General features: G+C 31.3%; 1 protein-coding gene across 1 annotated transcript in view; it reads right to left on the bottom strand.

Moving 5' to 3' along the window:
• Positions 1-1,316: 1,316 nt before the first annotated feature.
• The window catches only part of LOC118196230 (stomatin-like), a 70,596-nt gene continuing 49,676 nt past the window's right edge, over positions 1,317-22,236 (bottom strand). The window contains exons 5-9 of the mRNA XM_035367661.2: positions 18,028-18,110; positions 10,590-10,793; positions 9,024-9,079; positions 6,613-6,691; positions 1,317-1,694 (exon numbers count right to left, since the gene is read on the bottom strand). Of these exons, the coding sequence (XP_035223552.1) occupies positions 1,506-1,694; positions 6,613-6,691; positions 9,024-9,079; positions 10,590-10,793; positions 18,028-18,110 (611 nt within the window). The 3' untranslated portion in view covers positions 1,317-1,505. The remainder of the gene's footprint in view (positions 1,695-6,612; positions 6,692-9,023; positions 9,080-10,589; positions 10,794-18,027; positions 18,111-22,236) is intronic.

Consider the following 22,236-nt stretch of genomic DNA (forward strand, 5'->3'; position numbering starts at 1 on the left):
GCGAATTGAGAATTGAATTAATTGAATGAGAAATATATCTCCGATTAAAATCGAAGAAATAAGTTTAAATGAAATGTAGCGAATAATGTGTATAATTTAATAAGACATACAAGGAAGTCATATGGGCGTCTACATCAGATTTTTTTCTTTAATTAACAAAGTATTTTAACCTAAGAATTTTCGTAGCTCTTGCACGGGAATGCCAACTCCTTTAAATATTCTACGTAAAAAAGCTTCTATCTTGGATTCTCAGAGGATGTAGAATCAGCAGTTCGTAGTATACTAAAGAACGTAATATGGCATATGTAAGTCTTTGTTAAAAACAGTTATTTTTGACCCTCTGCAATTTGCCTATGGTCCTGAGTTTTCAAGCAAAGCTATCTCAAATTTAGATTTAAATGTTTCGGACAATTTTTCTCGTATACAAGTCACGCTTTTAGTATTTCATTTTTTTATAATGAGTATAACATTTTTCTAAATAAACGTACAGGGACAGGGAGAAAGTATAGAAAGTCAGATTTCGAAAATCTTTATAAATAGAATTTTGTAAATTAAAAATGGCCAAACATGAATATTTGTGTCATTGAAAACATTTTTCTAACCGAAAGTTAAATGTTTCCGACCAAAGGTTGCGAAACTATTGTCTGGGTAAGGATATGAGCACGGTGTATATGACCATTACCAACTAAGCAATCCATTGATTCAAAATTACTTCATAGATAAATATGAAGTCGTAAATATAAAATATAGCTGTTCATTCCCTCAGTTTTTTTACACTTTCAAAAATAAACGAAAGAAAATTAGCAATCTTAATTCTAATAAATGAATCATAAAATTATTAAAACAAATAGTTTATTTATATTCCTTGGTCAATGATAAAAAGCATGATGATACAAAAAGCAGTTATTTTTCCAGAAATGATTAATGTGCATATATATATATTTATATATATATATCTTCAGTTCAAAGCTAATATTACAAATCTGCTAGTTTCGTTGTTTCACCTAAATATTATTTTCTAGACAGTTTTTCAATGTTTTACACTATGCCAAAGCTGAAAGAAGTATAAAAAAATGACTGTTTAGATAGCATGTTCCAAAAGTCAGATTTTAAACTGATTTTTTTTTTCTCTAAACTAAGATACTGCAAGTTAGTGTTTCTGGCTAAGAGCAGATGTTTTATAAAAAAGTCACATATATTTATCACATTCAAATACAACAGCAGTTTACGATTTTACATAGTAAAAGGCAACTTCAGGGACATATGCTAATATCTGAAAGATGCCAAATTATATCAAATCAATCAACTTTATGATCTCAGATACAAAGTATGATTTTTTTAATAAAAATTTCTAATGGCTAGGCAAAAAGTTACGAAGAATTAAAATCTTACATAAAAAGGAGAAAGTATTAAACACGCTTTTTAACTTGACGCCGCTATAAAAAATTACAAAAAGAATGAAATAACATAAACTCTAAAATTAATTATTTTGTGTTTGCTGTGCATTATTTCATTCCCCATCCTCTTAACAACTCCATAGGTAAGGGAAACACAACTGTAGAGTTCTTCTCGGCTGCAATTGTATTTAAGGTCTGCAAGTATCTCAACTGTAAAGCTGCAGGTGAGTCCGATATGATATCAGACGCTTCTTTGAGGGCTCTGGAAGCTTTCTGCTCGCCCTCTGCTGCAATTACCTGTTAAACGAAAATCAAAGCACAATAAGATAATTTTACATCACCTTTAACAACAATAATTGATATTAGTCAATCCATATTGCAAAATTCAATTTCTCATTTTAAACAGTTTAATACTGAAAAATATGATGTGTATGTATCCTTTCATTTTAACTAATATTAGCTATGACTAACAGACCTAGAACAATAAACTATCGAAATAACGGTTAGGTAAATAAGATAAAAGTAACTGTGTACGCCGTTAAATTTAATTCTCTTAAAAGATTGGAATTTATCCAGCTGAAATTATTCGAAGAACATTTTTGCAGTTAAAATTGCGCATGGGCTAGTTTTGTCTTTCCCGGGATGCTATGCTACATTATGTCTTTGGAAAATTTACCTTTCACGGAGCCTGGGACATTTCCTATTCTTAGAAGTATCATTTCAGATTATATAAGACCTTTAATTTAGGTTATTAATTAAAACTGCATATTACTTAAATAACCAACTTAAAAGCAATATACGTATTACATGGTAATTTATATACTTCTGTACTTCTGTTTTTATAATGCTATATCAAATTGATATTATTAAAAATTTATCTAATTATAATTTTTATAAATATCTCAATTATTAAAAATAATTATTAAAACTAACTTCAGCACTTCATCTTTTGTACATCGGCAGAGAATAATAATAATTTCCGCCATACCTTAATAAAAAGTTTATTATATTTTAAAAGCATAATTATGAAACTCCGCAACACAGCAAAATAGCATTGTGTTTCATTTCTAAAATGCCTAAGCAGTGTGCATGGTATATATTACATACGCTTTTTTAATTAAGCTTGAAATGCTTGCCTGCGATTTAAAGTCATATTACATACTGCCTATGGCGCTGGGACCATTGAGAGTACGAAATATCGAGCACATGGACAACCAAGAAATAAAAGGATCATCATCGCAACCTCTCATTAACCTTTGTTTTGATAGAGCTCCTAAAACTTTATCCACTTGCTGATCCAGTAAATAATCAAAATTTCATTACAAATGTTAAGATCCTGTCGAAATGATGAGTTTTATAGATCTTTCCTCAACATCATGTTGCTATAATTGTAGGAATTTGTGATGATTTTTAATAAGGTGGAACAAATTGGTTATTTCTCTATTTAATTCATTTCAAACGTTTGAAGGATTAATTATTTGCTTAATACATACTTAAATACACCAAAGTCAATAGAAATGACGTATCAATGAAACCAGTTATAAAATGAGTTTGGATTAAGAAAATATAAATCACCGTCTTCTTACTCGTTTATAGGAAAATTTATTATTGATCATAAAAAGATTTATATTTGCTTTTATTCTTGTTCTTATGCTGCACAATACCATAGTAAACGATACAAGGAACGATATCATTGCACCATGGTCGATCCTAGCGGGGGGGGGGACAAGTTTGTGCACATCACGTGGGCAGGCAAATTTAAGGGCGGCGAAATGATTATCAAACACATTACATTTCTGAAAAAATGGGTGGCCAGTTTAAGTTTGCACATGGGCGGCCGACGTTCTAGAATCGGCATTGCATTGCACGACACTTTGTTCCAAAATAATGAAAGAAATAGTTTTATAACTTAAATTGCCCATGTGCACTTTAATGTTAGTTTCACTTCGTTGACATTAATTAATGGAATTACTATCTCCCAAAATACACTGAAGTAAGTATCTCTTAACTGGTTTTTTTTTTTTTTTTTTTTTTTTTTTTTTTTTTTTTTTCTCCTTATTTTTGGGAAAGTAGTAAATCATGCCTCTATAATACCTTTGATCAAATTTGCTGTTCGAAAATTTATTAAATCTTGTATAAATCGTGGAATGATAATTTCATTTTTGAATATGCCATTCGCGAAGAAAGCAATAACTCCCCTACCCCAAAAACAATTCTAATTGGTACAGTACGTATCAACAAGGAAGAATTGCTCAACACAGCAGAAATAAAACGAACGACAGAATAAATGTTTCCGTCAAACAGCTAGTAGTCTGGATAACATCCTAATTATTTAGAAAAGGCAAATCTGGCATAAAAATATTACTTTTAATTTTTTAAATTTCAGAATAAGTATTTCTGACCATGTATAAAACGTAAATTCAGAACCAGATAATTTTTACTAATTTCCTGCAATATTTGGATTCAAAAGAAATCAACGCAAGGACATTAAAAACTTTCAACAGCTATGAACCTTCTTATTCAGTTGATAGAACTCGCGAGAGAATACAGCATCAACAGGGAAAAAAATTCTATGCAACAGTAAAAATGCTGCTCAGTAGACTGCATTTCAAGAAATTCGAAAGAAATTTCAAATACTGGCATAAACTACCATATTAATTTATGCAACTAAACCAAACGTAAGTCGCTTGTCTTGACTTCAGAAATATGTTTATCAAAGCTGCACATTAAAAATGAGAACTATTTGCAAAAATGTGTTTCATTGACTTACTATTAAGAAATCTTTTATCGTTAAATTGTTCAATAAAAGTCTGTTTCCATATATTTTATAGTTAAAAAAAATGTGTAAACGCAAAACTATTTTTGTTCATTTATAATTTTTATTCATAAAAATTTGCATACAAAAACACTCTTTTCAAACTGACGGATATGATAAAATTGAGAGTATATGCAAAGCCACAAAGCCTGTGCAAAAGCCTATATTCAATAGGTAACAGTGTTTAGCATTATAAAGCCACTTATTGTTAATTCTGCGAATGTCTCATAGATAGATAATTAAAACTTGCAAAATATAACCATATTTAGCGATACAACGTTGTTTAGAGATTTTCGAAAAAATGTTTTGAATATTGGGAAAGTTGTCAAGCTGATTAATTCTCTCAACGAAAGCACAAAATGATGAATGAAGAGATAAAAACCGCCCACATTGGGGTGTGATAATATTTAATAAAATAATTTCCTTTGATCTATTGCACACTTCACTTACGAATTCATCGATAACTTTATTTATATAGATATGTAATGAAAAAGAAGTATCAATGGTGTAGAACAAAAGAATGTTGAATACGTAATGAACAGCAAACTTGGCAGTCGAGACTGATTAAATATTAATCTTTATTTCAATTGACATTTGCAGCCACAATTTACATGGCACTTTAATCGTGCCTATTCAAGAACATTTACATTTTGATACTGTTGCGATAAGAAGAGAGCGACTTAACAGGAAGAGAGCTAGAAGCTAAAAGTGCGCGATTATCCAGTATGGAAGCTCAAGAGAAGGTTTTGGTTTAGGTTGCTTATTAAGAGAAAAGTTTCAGTTCTCGACATTTTGAGTTCAGTTTCCGAATTAGCTACATCATCAGCGTTATGCAAGCCATGTAACATAGAATGATCTACAAATGACGCAGCCCAGAAGAGTGGTTATTGTTTTAGAATCGCGAAAGGAAATACCTACATAAGAGGCTATTGCTGTTAGTTCAAGTTATTTACTTTTTCAGTTTTTAATTCATTTATTTTTAGCAGCATTTTGTGCAGGGATAATTTTAAGATCTTTTGTTTAAAAAAATTTCTACTATACTTTCTCTATATATATATTAGGTTGTTAATCCATATTAAAATAAAATAAAAGCTTAACTAGAACCCATGGATATTTAGTCATCGGAATATTAGGTCAGAATGCAGAAAATTGTGGAAATCATTTTATTAAACAAAGATAATTCATACCCTAATGATATTAGTGAGATAAAAACACTACATGTTTTACGTGATGATAACTACGCTGACTATGGATTAAATGTAAAACACAGATAAAGGTGTAATGAAAAAAATTATCAAAACAGCTGAAAACTTGCTGAAATAGATAGTTGGAACTCGGTGAATGGTCTGACTGCATGTGAATTTTCGCTATAAGAGAATGCAAGCCATTTCTTTCAAATTTTTTCGGCCATTGCCAACTTTTTAGAGCTTTTCTCTAATAAAAATACAGCAAATTTTTCAACGGCCTAAATTCATTTTACACATTTAGCCAAGATACATTTCGTTCCCCCGTCGTATATTATACTAGGATCTTAACAGCTTTTTTATTCTAATGCCGTAAGACTAAGAATAATAAAACTAAGAATCGGTTTTTTCTCTGATTCATTATTTGATTAAACATTTGTGAATTTACTTCGAAATATGTTATTTCGTTCCTTTTCAGAGTCTCCATTAAACTCTCATAAGTCAGATTTTTTAGTTTAATATCATCTTGCATAAATTCTGTTAACTTCAAATGTCTGGGTGTATAATCCGGAAATAACATCCAGATTACATATACATGTATATGTTACGGTGAAACACCGAAATCTGGAGAATGTCGACATTCACCGGTGAATGTCAACATTCACATAGTCGCTTGGTGTCTGTCCGAAATATTTTCCAAGTACTCTTATTTCTGACTTACACCGGTAAATGTCGACATTAACCATATACTACTGGTGAATGTTGAACATATGAGCATATTATATTTTCTTCTCCGTAATTCAGTAGCGAAAAAACGCACTTGAGCCTTAAAATAAGAACTTAAAACACACAGTACATTCAAAATGAGAAAGGAAAATAATAGAAGTTAAAAACTTACTCAATTATGTGATTCAAATCTTATTTATTATAACAACTTAAACTATTATGACACTTTGAAATGCACAAGAGGCCCTTGTTTTAACATTATATTACGTAAATAAACGAAGAATTTGATTGTAATTAATTTCATAATTCTTAAAGTTTGGCGAATCTTGAGAGAAAGTTTGGGTATCAATTTAGTTGGCGAATCCTGAGAGAGTATCAGTTTAGTAAAGAAATTTAATTACATTTTAGTAATGAACATAATTTTTAAAACGGAAATTATTTGACAATGCCGCTGCTTGCCTGATAAAAACACTTCTAAATGTTAATATACCTTAGCTCGGGCTTCCCTGGTTGCTTCTGCTTCAGCAGCCATCGCTCTCTGCATCTGTTGTGGCAGTGTTACGTCCTTACTAAATGTGAAAATAAAACAAACAAATTAAAGGTTTTTGCAAGAATAAAAATATTGGCATAGGTGTCTAAGAAACTTACAGCATGAAAACAAAGAACAAATAAAACATTTGCAATAAAATATTCAAAGAAAAATATAATATTAATAAACACACAGTAAGTAGTGTGTACTTGAGGCAAACTTGCGTTTTATTGTATAAATTACAAATATTAATATAAATTAAAGTTCATCTTTAACATAATTTATTTCTAACATTAACAGCCTATGAATTTGTCAAATTCCTTTCTTTAAACATTAATGAATGAATTGTTAGACGTCCCGTGTGTAAGTACAATAACCCCCCAAATGGGAATTTTTTGTTGTTTACAATAATACTGTAACAGAAACATAGAACGCTCACATCGGGCTGTCATAATATTTGATAAAATAATTTCCTTTGATATATTGTACACTTCAGTTACGAAATTCATCGATAACTTTATTTTTTATTGTTTTATGTTCTTGCTAACATATAGGCTACCTGAAAATTTTTATTAAAGAAATTTACAAAAAATTTATTTAACATTAAACAAATTTACCAGAATTTTGGTAATGTTATTTAATATTTAATGGATGACAATAAAGAGGTACACTGAAATGTATTTAAAAATTGTTTGTCAGGAATGTAACGATTGCGCAAAACGCTAGGTGGACATCTTGAAACGTCAAAATTGTAATACAAAGTGATTAAAAAAACGGGAAATTTTGAAAAATTAAATAATTTCAGGGAAAAAAATTATTAAAAAAATATTTATCTCATTTAATAGTAAAAATAATGCTATTTTAGAATACATACAATACAATTTATTTTTTTAAGATGACATCTTGCAGTTGAGCTCCTTCTCTGCGCAAACATTCCTGCAGTCTCTTCGTTACATTGTTCATGGTTTGACGTAACATCTCAACTAGAATTTCAGCAAGTGACGACGGATTGATCGACGTAGACTTCTTATGACAGCATTTCGAACAGCTTGGATATTGTCTGGTGTACGAATGGTTCGCACACGGCCTGGAGGTTTCTTTCTCATGGCCGAACCAGTTTGCTTGAAATTACGTATCCATATTGTAATCGAATGCGCTGATGGAACACGATCGTGGCGTCCTAAATTAAAATGACGGCGGAGTTCTCTACGTGCCTCTTTCACACTGTCATTGTTCTTGTAAAACGCTTTGATAGCGAAAGCACGTTGCGCACCACTCCAAGCATTCTTGATAACTAAATGGCAAGGTGTCGTTGACAGGCTGGCGTACATTATTCAGTGTTACCAAACGGCTTAAAATATATTAATATGAATATTCGGCGGAAAAGGCGTCTTTTGCGAGTTACGGGACATTGAAAGTCAACAACATGAAGATGCGGAAGCTAGCTGCTTCCACATCCTCTTGTGACTAAGAATTCTGTGAAAACGTGAAACTTCTGCATCTCTTAAATTTCTAGATCCTTTTTTACACGAATTTCGGCAGATTAAAAGACGTTGTATATTGCATTAACAACTTTCTGTGTGGGGTAGGAAGCCTCTGCGTTCGTTTAGCAGTGATTCTCAAAGATTTCAAAGTCCTATATTTCGCTGTTTATTCGTGAGATATTATTTGCTTATCTTCAGCCACAGAGTACAGTATAAGCGTTTGGCGGCACATTATGTAAAAAGTCTCCGGACGTTTGTAACAAGCATTATGTAACAAGTCGCCGTGTCGTTTGGCGACACATTATGTAACATGCAAAGGGAAAATGCATACTTTTATGATTCTTCGGTTACAAGTATTGGTCTTCAACGCCTCATAAAAGTATATATTTCTTCGTTATATGTCCACAGGATATTTTTTGCTTATCATTGGCTACAGGATACTATTGCTATTATTTGGTGACTTCTTCCACGACACTGCGCATTGGTAGATGAATAACGTTTAGCTTTTAACGCTCGACTTTCACAAGATTAGAAGAACATAAAACTCGTACTGCATGATAACATAAGAATGCTATTACAATTAAATTTATTTAGACCATAATTCTTTTCATCACCTAGATGTATGCATTAGGGAATTTATGAAAAGAAAAGGTAACAAAACATAGATTAAAAAGTTTAGTTAACTTTGACAAACAGGCGAAGCGATTTACCACGTCAAATTAAAAGCACCTCTTCAAATTTTGGCATTTTAATTTCAAATAAAGTATGCTACTATTTTTGTCAGAGCTTCATTTAATGCTCTCATTTATGATAACGATTATGGGATTTATGGCGAAACAATGATACGCTTTTCATATTATTTAAATACATTTATAAAGAACATCTTACATTTCAACTCTTTCAACTTTCACACCCCAAGGGTCGGTAGCTTCGTCCAAACAAACCTAGAATTAACATGAAAAATAAAAATGCATTCACATTAAAATAAATATAAATCACGCATTAAGGGAACAAATTAGACATTTTGTAAAGGACGTTAATAACGTAATTTCGCATACGGTAATATTTATTTTACAATTTCAAATGTAAATGAATACAAGTATTAATGATAACTTAAAACAAAATATTAATATACCCAATAATTCACGGCATGTCAATTTTCATGGTTAGCATAAATAGAATTTTCATGGTTAGATAAAATAATAGAAAATATTTTAACTGCTGCCATATTTTAAGCGTCTATATTTTACTGAGAACATATAATCATTGACCAGCGATATCCAACAAAGCTTAAACAATGCCACATTTTCATTATAAAACTGATTTTCCCTTCTAAAAAGGGGAATAGAAATGAGAAATTTCTTTCATTTGTTTCTCATATCTATGAAAACAAATAGCTGGAATTTATAAATGGGTTAAAATCATATGCAGATATTCTGGGAGAATACAGGTACAAAATTTTAAGATTTTTTTTCGGGGGGGGGGTCATTATCGCGAAATCGGGAAGTTATAATTTTCCGTCATAAATTCCTAAAAATTATGGATTACAAGATAACGAAAAACGACATCATCTCCGGAATTTTATTTTTTTTTTAAATATAAAGCCAGATGTTAATAAGAAAATTTGTAACTAATTTAGTTAAATACTTCATTGATTAAGTCGTTGAAATTTTAAATTAACTAATAGAGAAATGAATTCCACGTACTTCGATGTATATGCTTCTGTAAAACCGTTTTCATTAACATAAACTCACAAAAGTTAATTCTCTTGATGGCCTTAAAATATGAGCACTCTCTTTAATTCAGTATTTAATACTAATTAATTCTTGTAACAGTGTTGTGCTGCATGCTTAGGCATGTTAGAGAAATTTTTAGTTACTAATATCAAGTTGGAATACAGTTCTTTTTTCCCCACGGAATTTTATTTTAACAAAAAAAAATTCAGTTTTTTTGTAGTTAAGTAAGAAAGTAACAAACAAGTATTTAAAAAAGCGTGCTGATTTTAAACACGGAAAAAATGTCACTTCAGTCATTCAGAGTATTTTGGAATGCTCTAAAATAAGTCTACGCGTGTCTAAAACTGGACACCACAAAAGTGGAGAGTATCTTAAACATAATTTAAAGAGATTATCTGAGAGACACAGCGCATCTGATTCATTTCTTATTTCTTATAGTGGAACAATGGTGCTATAATCCATGGTTTCAATTTGCAATAATATAAGATTAGTTCATGAAATATGAAGTCACTCGTAATTATTTGCCATAACACATATTTTGATTTTTATTCCCGCAACAACAGGAATAAAAATCAAATACAGAACTTTTCCTAAGCATTTCACGAATATGAAATGTGATGGTGTAGTTATCAAAAAAATTTTGAATACATTCGCGTTATTCGAGGTTGTTTCTACAAGCGAACAATAAAAATTATGGCTACATAAGAAATTGTCCTACCTGCATTATATGACTGATTTGCTCCCTTTCAGATAAGATCTCAGACAAGCTCTTTGTTCCCAGAACTGTCCTCAGTGTTGTAGCTGCGAGCAACTTAGTTGACGAAACGTAATTGGCCACGTTGGTGACTGCGGTGATTGGATTGCTTACACGAAAATACACAACAGCATCAACGCATACAGTGACAGAATCCCTGGTTAACACCTAATAAAGCAATGTCATAAAACATGTAACTGAGAATTGAGCCACATATATGCAAGAATATATATATATATATATATATATAAAATTAAAAATTTGTTCACTTATACAATAAGCATAATCCTCCATTCTGCACGTAGCCCATTAAAAAATTCTTTTGAAAAGTTATATATATATTTAACTTTGTAAGGAGTGAGTTGAGTGCTCCATCGTTACCGTATGCTTTCATGGTGTATCTGGAAGTACATTCAGCTGACAATCAAAAGGTCCGGAGTCCGAATCCCTTCGAAAGCATCGCTGATTTAATCGCTCTACAGCTTTGCGTTTAAGATTTGATTTTCTCTCGCGCTTTTGGAAACAGGAGAAATAACTTGAAATTTGTTATTTATACATAAGATATAATACAGAGCAAATGAAGGTCAATGAAACAACGGTCTGAATGTCTTGCTGGTGTTCAGAGTGATAGAAATTGATAAGTTATGGATAAAAATTTTGACACATATAAAGGGCATTACATTCGACACCTTGCCGAATTTTTAAAAACTTTGAAATTTAGTCCTCGGTTAAGGAGAAAATAAAACTTGGTTACATTCTCTGGACTACTAAATTAATTGACGACTGCGCTTTAACGTTTGTATTCATGGTTTACGTTTTGTCATTTCCCCGTACAGATTTTTTAATAGATCTCAAAATACTTTTATTGTTACCTTTAAACATGTGAAATCTGCAATCGCATGAAAAATTTAATTTGAAATTTGCACACGAGTTCGTAAAGACTATTTAAAATATGAAAACAGTATGCAGTTTATCGCATCATCAACTAATGTATCGTATTTCGTCAGATAATTATATTTATTAGCCTCCCAAGACGGCTTAGTGGTTAGGGGAGCCTACTGCGAAGCTGAAGAGCCCGGATTTGAATCCCGGGGGAGGCGTGACTGTAATTGTACGTGCATTCATAAGAGGTAAAGGTGGCCCACCTATTAGGTGCTTCCATAATAAAGTGGCTATCACTTCAGGCCTTAGTAGTGGCCAAGTCGGCTCAGTGCCCGCCAATGGAAAAATTATGTATTGTTACGGATTTGGTATTTAAATAGCTAATGTTATTTGAATTATAAATTAAATGGTTTTATTTCCCGCGCAGTGTAGCGCGTGACGAATATTAAAAGAAAGCTAAGCCGAAAAATTGAATATACAAGAGCGCGTGCATGTAACATTTAATAAATATCTCTTTTTGATTTCGAGAAATTACTAGAAAATTCTCGCGCGCGATTTTAAAATCTTGTAAAAGAAGGAAAACCTCTCAGTTCGTGGAGTTACTTAGTTTGTTGTTGTTTAGAAAACTGCCCTTGTTGACTGTAGCGAATTCGCGGATTAGCTTTCTTTAGTTGTTTTGAATTCAGTTCTATTGAACGTTTGAGTTGTTAGAAGATATCTACTGTGATATATTGTGATACTGCACGATTATTTGAGGACATTTAATCATATTTGTTGTGATAATAATAAATTTTCTTCATTTTTCATCGGACTTGTGCATTCATTTCGTAACAAACCCGTACGCACTCAACTATATTTATTAGAATTTCAACAAAAGCCAGATTTTAATTTTCATCCAAACGAACTTAATATACCTTCCTAAAATATTGCACACAATAATGGCATGAATTTTTTTCTATGGATTATAGATCTTTGAAAGGGTTAAAAAAAATACACAAGCTAATGTTAAAGTACAAGTATTATTCCGCATGCTTGATTTCAGAATGGAATTTTGTTTATCTGTGTATTCTGTGGAATCTGTATTTTCTGCTGGAATTTTGTTTACCCGTTCTATGTTACACCCCCAAAAGAACAACAAGCCTGCTTTTATTCTTAGAATGTTATTGTGTGTCCTCTTTAAAAAACTATTATGTCTGCACCGCGCTCAAGGCCCAGGAGGACATTACGTGGGCATATAATGCCCTTGAAGGAAATATTTTGGAATGTCTTGCTACAAGTGCACAGTATGTCATAAGTTTAAAAGCTACTCTGCGTAAATTATAGGATTATTTATATTAATTTCATAGCATCATCTACTGTGCGAGATATTACAGGAACATTTAACAAAATATACGCAAGTATTAAAATAATAATTCACATAAATGTATCATACTATTTACAAAATAACAAATAATTTAATAATTAATAAATAAAATTTACAATATAATAAATGATAATTCACATAAATGTATCATACTATTACAAAATAACGATTTAGACATCGCGAACAAGTGCGTTATAGATTGTATGAGACTGAGCTGAGTAACATGCTGTGCGGGAAAGGGCCTAAATATTGTCGCCATTAGCGTTAATGGTATACTATGCAGTTTCGTTGAGAGCTTTCTTTATACCCTTTTCATTTTCCACCAGTCGAGCTCTCTAGATTTGAAGATTACTTTCAGATGGTTCTGAGAGATGCATGTCTTGTGTTAGAGTGCATTAATGTAAGTAATGTCTCAGAATGCCTACTTTACCACAGGAGCACTGGTTCGAGTCTCAAAGGCAGAACTTACGTAAATAGGCTGGTGCAGGGCAATCTTCAGTGTACAGTTGGTCAGCATGGAACTTTTCGATTTTAGGGTTGACGATACTAGTGAAAAATACTCATGTGTGATGCGCCCCTTTGTCCCTGTACCGCATTGCCTTTGCCAGCATGTAAATCGAGTTTTCTTTTCAGTGTTGACTCCGGGTTGGGAATATGTCCTGGGTGTGTTAACACGGTATACAGTTATCATTCTGTACCTCCATTATACCATTCTTCTCATCATTTCTCTTTGAATATTTTTTAACCAAACACCTGATGATTGTTTCTGAAATGTGAGTGGTAATAACAATAGCGTTCAAATGGATAGAGTTTTCGCAAACAAAGCAACCATTATCACGAATGCCAAGTTGACCACGAAGTCAGAATAATTTTATATGAGTTTTTTACGGCTTCGAAGAAAAATATTTTTAACATAAAACTATTATACATTCTATTTTCACAGGATAAAGCTTGCAAAACTCTTCAACTGTCACTAAATTTTCAATAGAGCCATTATTATGAAAAATTCCTAGATTAGTGATATCCAGTTTAAAGCTTCCTTTACTGCGGTTAATTTGGCTTGGAAGACTCAGAAAGTATCGTTAAGCCTAAATAAATTTTGCTGTATAATAATATTATTATACCCTTGACCAATTGGATAATAATGTAGAAAACCAGCTCTTTATTATTATAGCAGCTTTTTATTACTATACTTGACTGTTGTATTTTCGTCTTCGTGAAAATAATACCAATTCCTTTTCTTTTCGGCTTTAAAATAAATAGGCTAAACTCGAGACAGGATTTGCAAGGCCACCATCTCTGGAGTATTATACACTTTAGAATAACTCTATAATCTTATTCTCTATAATATTTAATAGAGAAATAAAGAAAATCTTTGCACATCCGCTAGCTTGTTTATTACTCGAGCGGTTCCAATATGCCAAATAGAATAGGCATTGAATGTCGTTCTTTCTAAACTTCTAAGATATAACTATTTATAATTTGTCATTTTTCAGCCCTTATTCTTTTCTAAAAGTTTGTTCTATTCACTTATTATCCTTAAGGCTCTGCCGTTTAATTTTATCAGATTGGCACCCCCGTAAGCTTAAGATAAATGTTAAATCCCAATTCTTTAATACACTAGTGGACAATTGCTAAGAACGGATCATAAGCGACTATATAGCGTGTTAAGAAGTGTATTTGGATGGCAAGTGAAATAAAATAATGACAGAGTACTAGAACATAAAAATAAAGATAATTTACTGTGCTCTGAAATCTAGAATGTTTTGAAAAGTGTTCAAGCACAAAACGGTTGTATTGTGCTGAATACGTGAAAAAATGCAATTATCGTCTGCTGGCATTCTGGCGCGTAAGTCAATTCGATGGTCACCGTGGAGGGCGATGTAAGGTTCCGTACGTCTTGTCATAATTTTCACATTATCCAAAAGCTGTTGGGGTAATTTATCCCATTACTTTGTCACTGTACGGAGGAGGGTGTTCTTGTTTATTGGACGGCATTGTCGACCAGCAAGACTCCTCGCAAAAGCATCCTAGACATTAGTGTCCGAAAACAAATGTGAAAAACTGTATAAGGCTTTCACTTGACCGGGAAAAACTATTAAGCGTGGTTATTCTTTCTTCAGGATATGAATTAAATAAAAGAGCAAGTTTTTGAAACAAAAATTACTTATAAGTCTGCTTTAATAAAATAAAAAGAATTACAAAACGCGTGCTTGAAAATTAGTGAAGCATATTTCAGTGTTAATTATATTACTATTTATACTGTTTCAATGCCATAAGTTATTCTGAACTACCAAAACAATTTTTTTCAACATTTTCATTTAAAACCAAAATATGCTTTCATGCACTATTTTTTTTAAATATATCGATAAATATCTTTGATTAAAAATTAACAGAAGAGTTAAAACGTAATGATTTAAATCAGTAATATTTGTTGAATATAAGATTGCACAGAAACTTATTGTTAATAACAATAAATTTCAATAATCTTGTTAACAAATTTGTTAAAATATGAGCGGGTCTATCTGTTTCTACTATTATTCTCTCCGCAACGGCGGGGAGTTGAGTTTCGAGAGAGGTATTACCCGGCTTCCAAAAATTCGTGGGAAGCCATTTTGAACCATTCTCATCTTCTTACGACTTTAATCAGCCGAGATATTAATTAAAAACTCTAATTTTCGCACTCATTTTCCAGAGTGGCAAGTTTCGCCTGCTGGAGATAAAAATCAAGGTCATATTCTGACCTTGAAGAAAGTACGCGATTGCAGGTGACGTCATTATGTGCCTAAAATTTCGTTAATGTCAGCATTTTAAATAAATAGCTGCTCTTGGCAACTTTTTTTATTTCAGATTAGGATAACTGGCACGATACAGTGTCTCACAAAAGTGATGGGACACTTGTGCTTTACAAAAGGAAACTGTAGTAAAATAAATTTAAAAAAACATGTACAAATTTTTTGTGAGTGTGTTTCATACTTAAATATATTAACAATTATTACATAACAAAAATTTTCTCAAAACATTAAAATATTAATTTAATAAAAATACAATTGTTTAGAACGGAGCAAAAAATGGCTCACTTAAGTGATGGGACACTTACTTTTCCATCAAATATTTATCCAAAAAATTTACTTTTTAAAAGGTTTTAATACTTTGTTGGATTTCCTTTTACTTTTAAAACATGATTTAATCTTCTTGAAATGGATTCGACTAATTTTTTTTTGGATTTCTGGAGTGATTTTACCCCATTCTTCTTGAAGCACCGATTTTAATTGTTATTTTGAAGAAATGGTGTGTTTGCGAATTCTTGATTCGAATTCTTGTCAAATATTCTCTATGGGATTTAAGTCTGGAGATTTTGGTGGTGTTTTTATTATTTCAGGATAGTTATACAGCAGCCAGAGTCTAACGTTCAAAGCAGTGTGCTTGGGGTCATTGTCCTGGTAGAATTTAAAATCGTTATGAAGTTTCAATTTTCGTGCTGAAGATTTCAAATTTTGATTTAAAATGTCAATATGCTTGTACTGATCCATTATACTGTCAATAAAAACAAAATTACCAACTACAGCGGACGACATACACCCCCATACCTTAACTCCTCCTCCACCATGTTTTACTGTTGGCCCCAAGTTCTGTTTGCGAAATTCTTCCTGGGTTTTCTCCACACCAAGATTCTACCGTTAGAACCAAATATATTAAATTTACTCTCATCAGCAAATATAACTTCATTTCAGTAATCAGAATTCTTATTTATGTTGGATTTTGCGAAAGCCAGTCTGAGTTTTCTATTCTTTTCACTCATGAAGAATTTTTTCCTGGCTGCTCTACCGTCATATCCAGCAGATCGAATTACTCTTCTAATAGTCTCAGGATTAACAATTATTCCATATAATGCTTGTAAATCAGCAGCAACTTTAGGAGCACTCATTCTTGGATTTTGTTTTAATATTTCGAACGATAATTCGCTTTCTTCCATTGGATAGCTTTGATGGTCGGCCAGGTCTTCTTTTATCCTGAATCGTATGATTATTTTTATATCGTTTAATGATATTGAAAACTGTTGAATGACTCAAGTTAACTGTTTCATCAGTTTCTCTAACAGATTTTCGACGTTCAATATGTAAATTAATAACTAATTTTCGAATTTCAGGCAAAGTTTCTTTTCGTTTAGCATTCATGGCTGCACAGAGCTAAAAAAACACAAAAATTCTAAAACAAACTGGAGAGAAATACTGCAGATGATTTTATAAATTATTGCCAATTGCTTTTGAGTAAAAATAAAAAACCCCAAAAATATTTTTATTGTAGTATGTATCTAATGGTGTCCCATCACTTATGTGAGCCATTTTTTGCTCCGTTCTAAACAATTGTATTTTTATTAAATTAATATTTTAATATTTGGAGAAAATGTATGTTGTGTAATAATCGTTACTAAATTTAAGTATGAAACACACCCACAAAAAATGTTTACATGTTTTTTAATTAATTTTATTACAGTTTTCTTTTGTAAAGCACAAGTGTCCCATCACTTTTGTGAGACATTGTATGTTATTGCCACGTTAATTTTTTTATTTATAGAGATAAAATTGTTATATTTTATTAAATTTAAATCTTGGTGGCATATGCGTACCCGTGTCAAAAGTTTTTGTTTCCTGGTTTGGCAACAAACGATTATTTACGAATTGGTTCTTGGTTGGAAAGATTAAACTGATTTCATTCCAGTATTTTTATACATTGTCTTTTATTTTCTTTACAGGTGTACGTAGAACTTAAAAACTGTGCTCAGGCCGCAGCCCGCTGGGATATATATAATAACCTTTTATAACAGCGCATAGTTATTGTTTTGTTTCAGGTGAAAAGATAACTTTTCACCTGCTTTGAATCATATTTGAATTCATATTCAAAAATTAAATTCAAATCAAATTTAGCTTTGAATCATAGTTTTTGGTGTATTTCAAATTATTCTTAGTTAATCTGGCACTATTCTTATATTTTCACCTGAGCAAGTTCTCGCGAACCTGGTTAGAGACATATACAGATAGAAGTACAGATAGAAGCTGATAGTACGATGTTTTTCAGAGAAACTACATATAAAATAGTATTAGAAAAAAAAAAGATGAAGTTCTAATAAATAATAAACTAATTAACAAAACATACCTGTTGTGGTTTGACGTCAAAAGAGAGAGTTCTAAGGTCTACTCTGAAGTAGCTGTCCGTGCATGGTAATACAAAAATCAAACCTGAATTTAAAAAAAAAAACGTTTTATAACGGTAAGGAAAATAACCAAATTTGAATTTAATCAAAATTCACATATATGCCAACATATAAAAACCTATGCTTAAGAAAATGAACGCACTTAAATATATGGATTTTTGCTTCTTACATTAAATAAATTTATTTGTTGTAAGTTTAAGGGGAAAATACTATAATTTATAATGCATTTCAGTTTCGTTCAAAAATCTTGCAAGGTGATGCTTAAAACGGTTCTAATTACGATAAATATTATAATAATTTTTAAATCATGAAACTATGTCATTAACAGATGCTCACTAGTTTAAATTTTAATAAGAAATTCGACTTTCGTTCTCAGTTGGAAAAGGTGCAGAAAGTAAATTACCAGACACCGGTGCACACCTTTTCGATTATTATATCCGTTCCTAGGAACGGATATAACAGAAGTTTTTTTTTTTTTTTTTTTTTTTTTAATATCATAGCTGCTAGCTTTGAAATCTTAAAAAGCGAAATCCGGTTTTCATGTTGCTCGGGTATACCATCTTAGAAGAACTACAAACTGACTTTAATTCACTTTATAATGCATAATTCATTATTGAAGCATTTGTAATGTAATTCTGATGTAAAATACAGCATTTATTTGGATATTCTAAATTTTATATTCTTTCGAAATATATTTTTTAAAATTTCTTACTCTTTTATACTAAAATCCTGAGGAGTGAAGTAAAGCTTTTATTTATCAAAATACTTTAAAATGTGATGAAAATAAAATTAAAAAAAAAAAGTCTGAAAGGTTTCAGATTTTAAATTACGTCCAATGGAGCGTTTTTTTTTTTTTTTTTTTTTTACATTTTTATGTCTTACCTTTATAAAATATCATGTTCTTCGCTCTTGAACCATAAAATGCAGTTCAAGAGCAATATCGCAAAATAATTTTAAATTGAGCATATCTTTAGAATTTCCGATACGCACGCAGTCTCACTAGTGGTCACACTCAAATTTTAGTTTATCTGGACATATTTTAATTTTATTTTTAATCAAAAATAAATCTACTTACATATATTCAGCGAGAAATGAAAGGACAAACTTCTAACAATGAGATTCAGGAGTATAGACTTCTTAATTGGATATATCTGCCTCGAACTTGATTCGAAAGTAATTTCAGTGAAAAAAAATGAATACAAAAATACCATAAGCCATGGGTTGAGAATTTATCACAAGTTTATACTAACAGCAAAACCTGAACCCACAATTATCTGCTAGTGTGCTATTCATTACGCATGCTTTAAAAAAAATCTGATTCTAAAAAATAAAAGGAAAATATATTAAGGAAAATAAAAAAAGGGGGCGAATTAGTAATATTATTAACGAAATGAAATGCTGTTGTTATAACTTGAGAAAAATTTGTAGAAACTCATGACAATTAAAGAGGGAATTTAATTGCTAATGATTTGGAATAAAGCTTAACATTTATTTAACTCTGACAAAGATTCATTTCCGAAACTGTAAAACAATGGCGGCACATTTCTCTACTCTGCAGAGGCAATTTGTGCTGAATCTTGGGGCGGGGACATAGACGCATTACGTATAAAAAATATACTTAGGAAAGTCTTCTAGTATACAGCAGCTATTTCACGACTCTCGAGGTACTAATTTCAAATAATCTTATTATTTTTACTGAAATAACACCACCAAAATCAGAGATCACAGAAAGAAAATTAGAGTAACATATGGGAATATATTTTTCAAGAAAAATATTAATAGCATATTTTAAGACTGAAATTACAAGCAAGTTAATAAGAACATTGTGGGAGTTTACGCGATGAAATAACTTGACAAAGTGAGTTTCCTGTGATATTGTTGATTTCTAAGCTCTGAAGATATTTTTTTAATAGTTTAAAAGTATAAAAATATACGCACACTTGGAAATCGACATTCAATAATCAATTTGTTCACTTGAATCATAAGTTGATGAAAAAGTAATTCATGGGCTGCATGTGGCTTGCACTCTCGTAAAGAAAGGACTTCTGCTAAGAAAGAATTAACATCGTGACTTTCTCGAGGATTTTTTTAACTTAAGTAGAAAAAATACTGAAGATCACTGACGGTGAGGTTAATTCAATATATTGCAGCTCACGGAGGCTATCTAGCAAAGAAGAAGGTTGCCTCCACGGAAGATGTTTCAAAGGAAAACTGACTCCTATTCACATTATAAGGCATTTTCTCCCTCCTTTCTGGATTACTTCGTGGTATAGCTGTAGCACACTCGGCGCGTATTCGAGAGGTCCAGGTTCGAGTTTCGGTGAGAGCATTGCCCATTTTTCACCCTTCCTGCTTCAGAAAATTTAATGACAACATTACATACAACATTACACATAAGAAAATCAAACATGTCAAGTTCTCTGGAGATTCAAGTACATATCGGCATACTTTAACCTGCATTGGTCATTGTGAAAGGAAGTATCTAATACGCTGTTTGTGTCGAGTGAAGAAGAGGCCTGTAAGACTACACAGCAAAGATGTAGATGAATTTTGTTTTAACTTGTGAAGAAGACTAATAAAACAGTTGAAACGCTACAGTATGCATAATTTGCCATACTACAGTATTCAGTTGCCATACTACAGTATTCAGCAAAGATCAAATTTTTTAATTTAAAAAATTTGATTTTTTAAATTAAAAAATTAAAAAATTTGAGCAAAGATCAAATTTTTTAATTTAAAAAATTTGATTTTTTAAATTAAAAAATTTGATCTTTGCCCAAGAGAAATTGCTTAAATATAATTTTGCTTCAGGATTATGCTTGACTGCATGTTGCTGTTGATGCATTGGTAGCATTGCCCAGAATCGGTCTGTAGACACTAGAACACGCTGAATATAGCCTAGATTTGTGAAAGAATTTAGTGGGTATATTATTTCTGAGGATTATCTGTATTATAAAAGCAGTTATGTGGCAAAAGATTTTCTGCAGATCAGAATGTGGGCTAACAATAATGTCACAAAAGAATCTACTTGCTGTTTTTTAAGTCATTTATGAAATTCTTTGAATTGGAATTATTTGAAAAGTGTATTTCAGTGAAAATGACTCAAATTTGGCAAAGAAAAAGTACAGTGTCCGTACATTCGTCTGAATCTAAATAAGAGACTTCGTCTCAAAATCATTTCAACCAGTCAACATTTAAGACTTATCAGATGATAACATTTCTAGATGCGCTAGGTGACAACAGAAAAGCGACAAGAATGGAAAGTTGTAGGAAAAAAGAACGCTAAAGCCAAAAGTAAGCAATCGGAGTAAAAATACTGGCATTTTTAAAATTCTTCTGAATTTGGCAGCAAAATACTTTTATGCCAAGGTTTCGTAATCACACAGAAATTCTTTTACTGTTACTTCACAAAACTGGGTCTCATTAATCAATCTTATAACAGAAATGGAATTGAAATAACCGAAACAATTGAAAAATGGGGAAGTGCTTTGAACACTTGCGCGAAAAAGTCGCTCTATCAGAACCTAAGCTATGTGTTTCATGGAACCAACTGTGAAAAAATGTAAATAAATTAAAATGTACCTGAAGAAGAAGTTTGGGTTTTAATACCTGAAGAAGAAGTTTGGGTTGTATGAAGAATATCATTTATAAATTTTGAAGTAAAAGAAAATATTATCTATGTGACCATAACCCTAAGATATGCCACAACGATTCAACTCTTTTGCTGTTCACATTAAACACCTTAAAACAAGGGGGAAGAAAAAGAAAACTTGTTAGAATGTTCATATGATTGGCAGATTACAGCTGTTTTTGGCACTGCAAACATGTATCCAAAGATATCAGAAAAAGTAACAAATACAGTTTTATTAACAAAATCTTAAATGTTTTAAACAAAGGCATTGAAAATTCTGTAAATATATTCATACATAAATTACTGTATGTTAAAGTATATTGTAAAAATACTATTCATTTCTATATTTTCTACTGAAATGTATGCAATATATTCTACTAAAATCATTTTATTAAACATCTTTTTCCATAGAATTTGTCTAATATATTAATATATATATATATATATATATATATATATACATACTAATTGTTTCATAAGAATAAATTGAATTTAATTAAAACAATTTTGCAACAATTAA

This window comes from Stegodyphus dumicola, chromosome 8 (assembly GCF_044657685.1).
Source record: "Stegodyphus dumicola isolate Sdum_Otavi_A_Nest chromosome 8, ASM4465768v1".
Classification (NCBI taxonomy): domain Eukaryota; kingdom Metazoa; phylum Arthropoda; class Arachnida; order Araneae; family Eresidae; genus Stegodyphus; species Stegodyphus dumicola.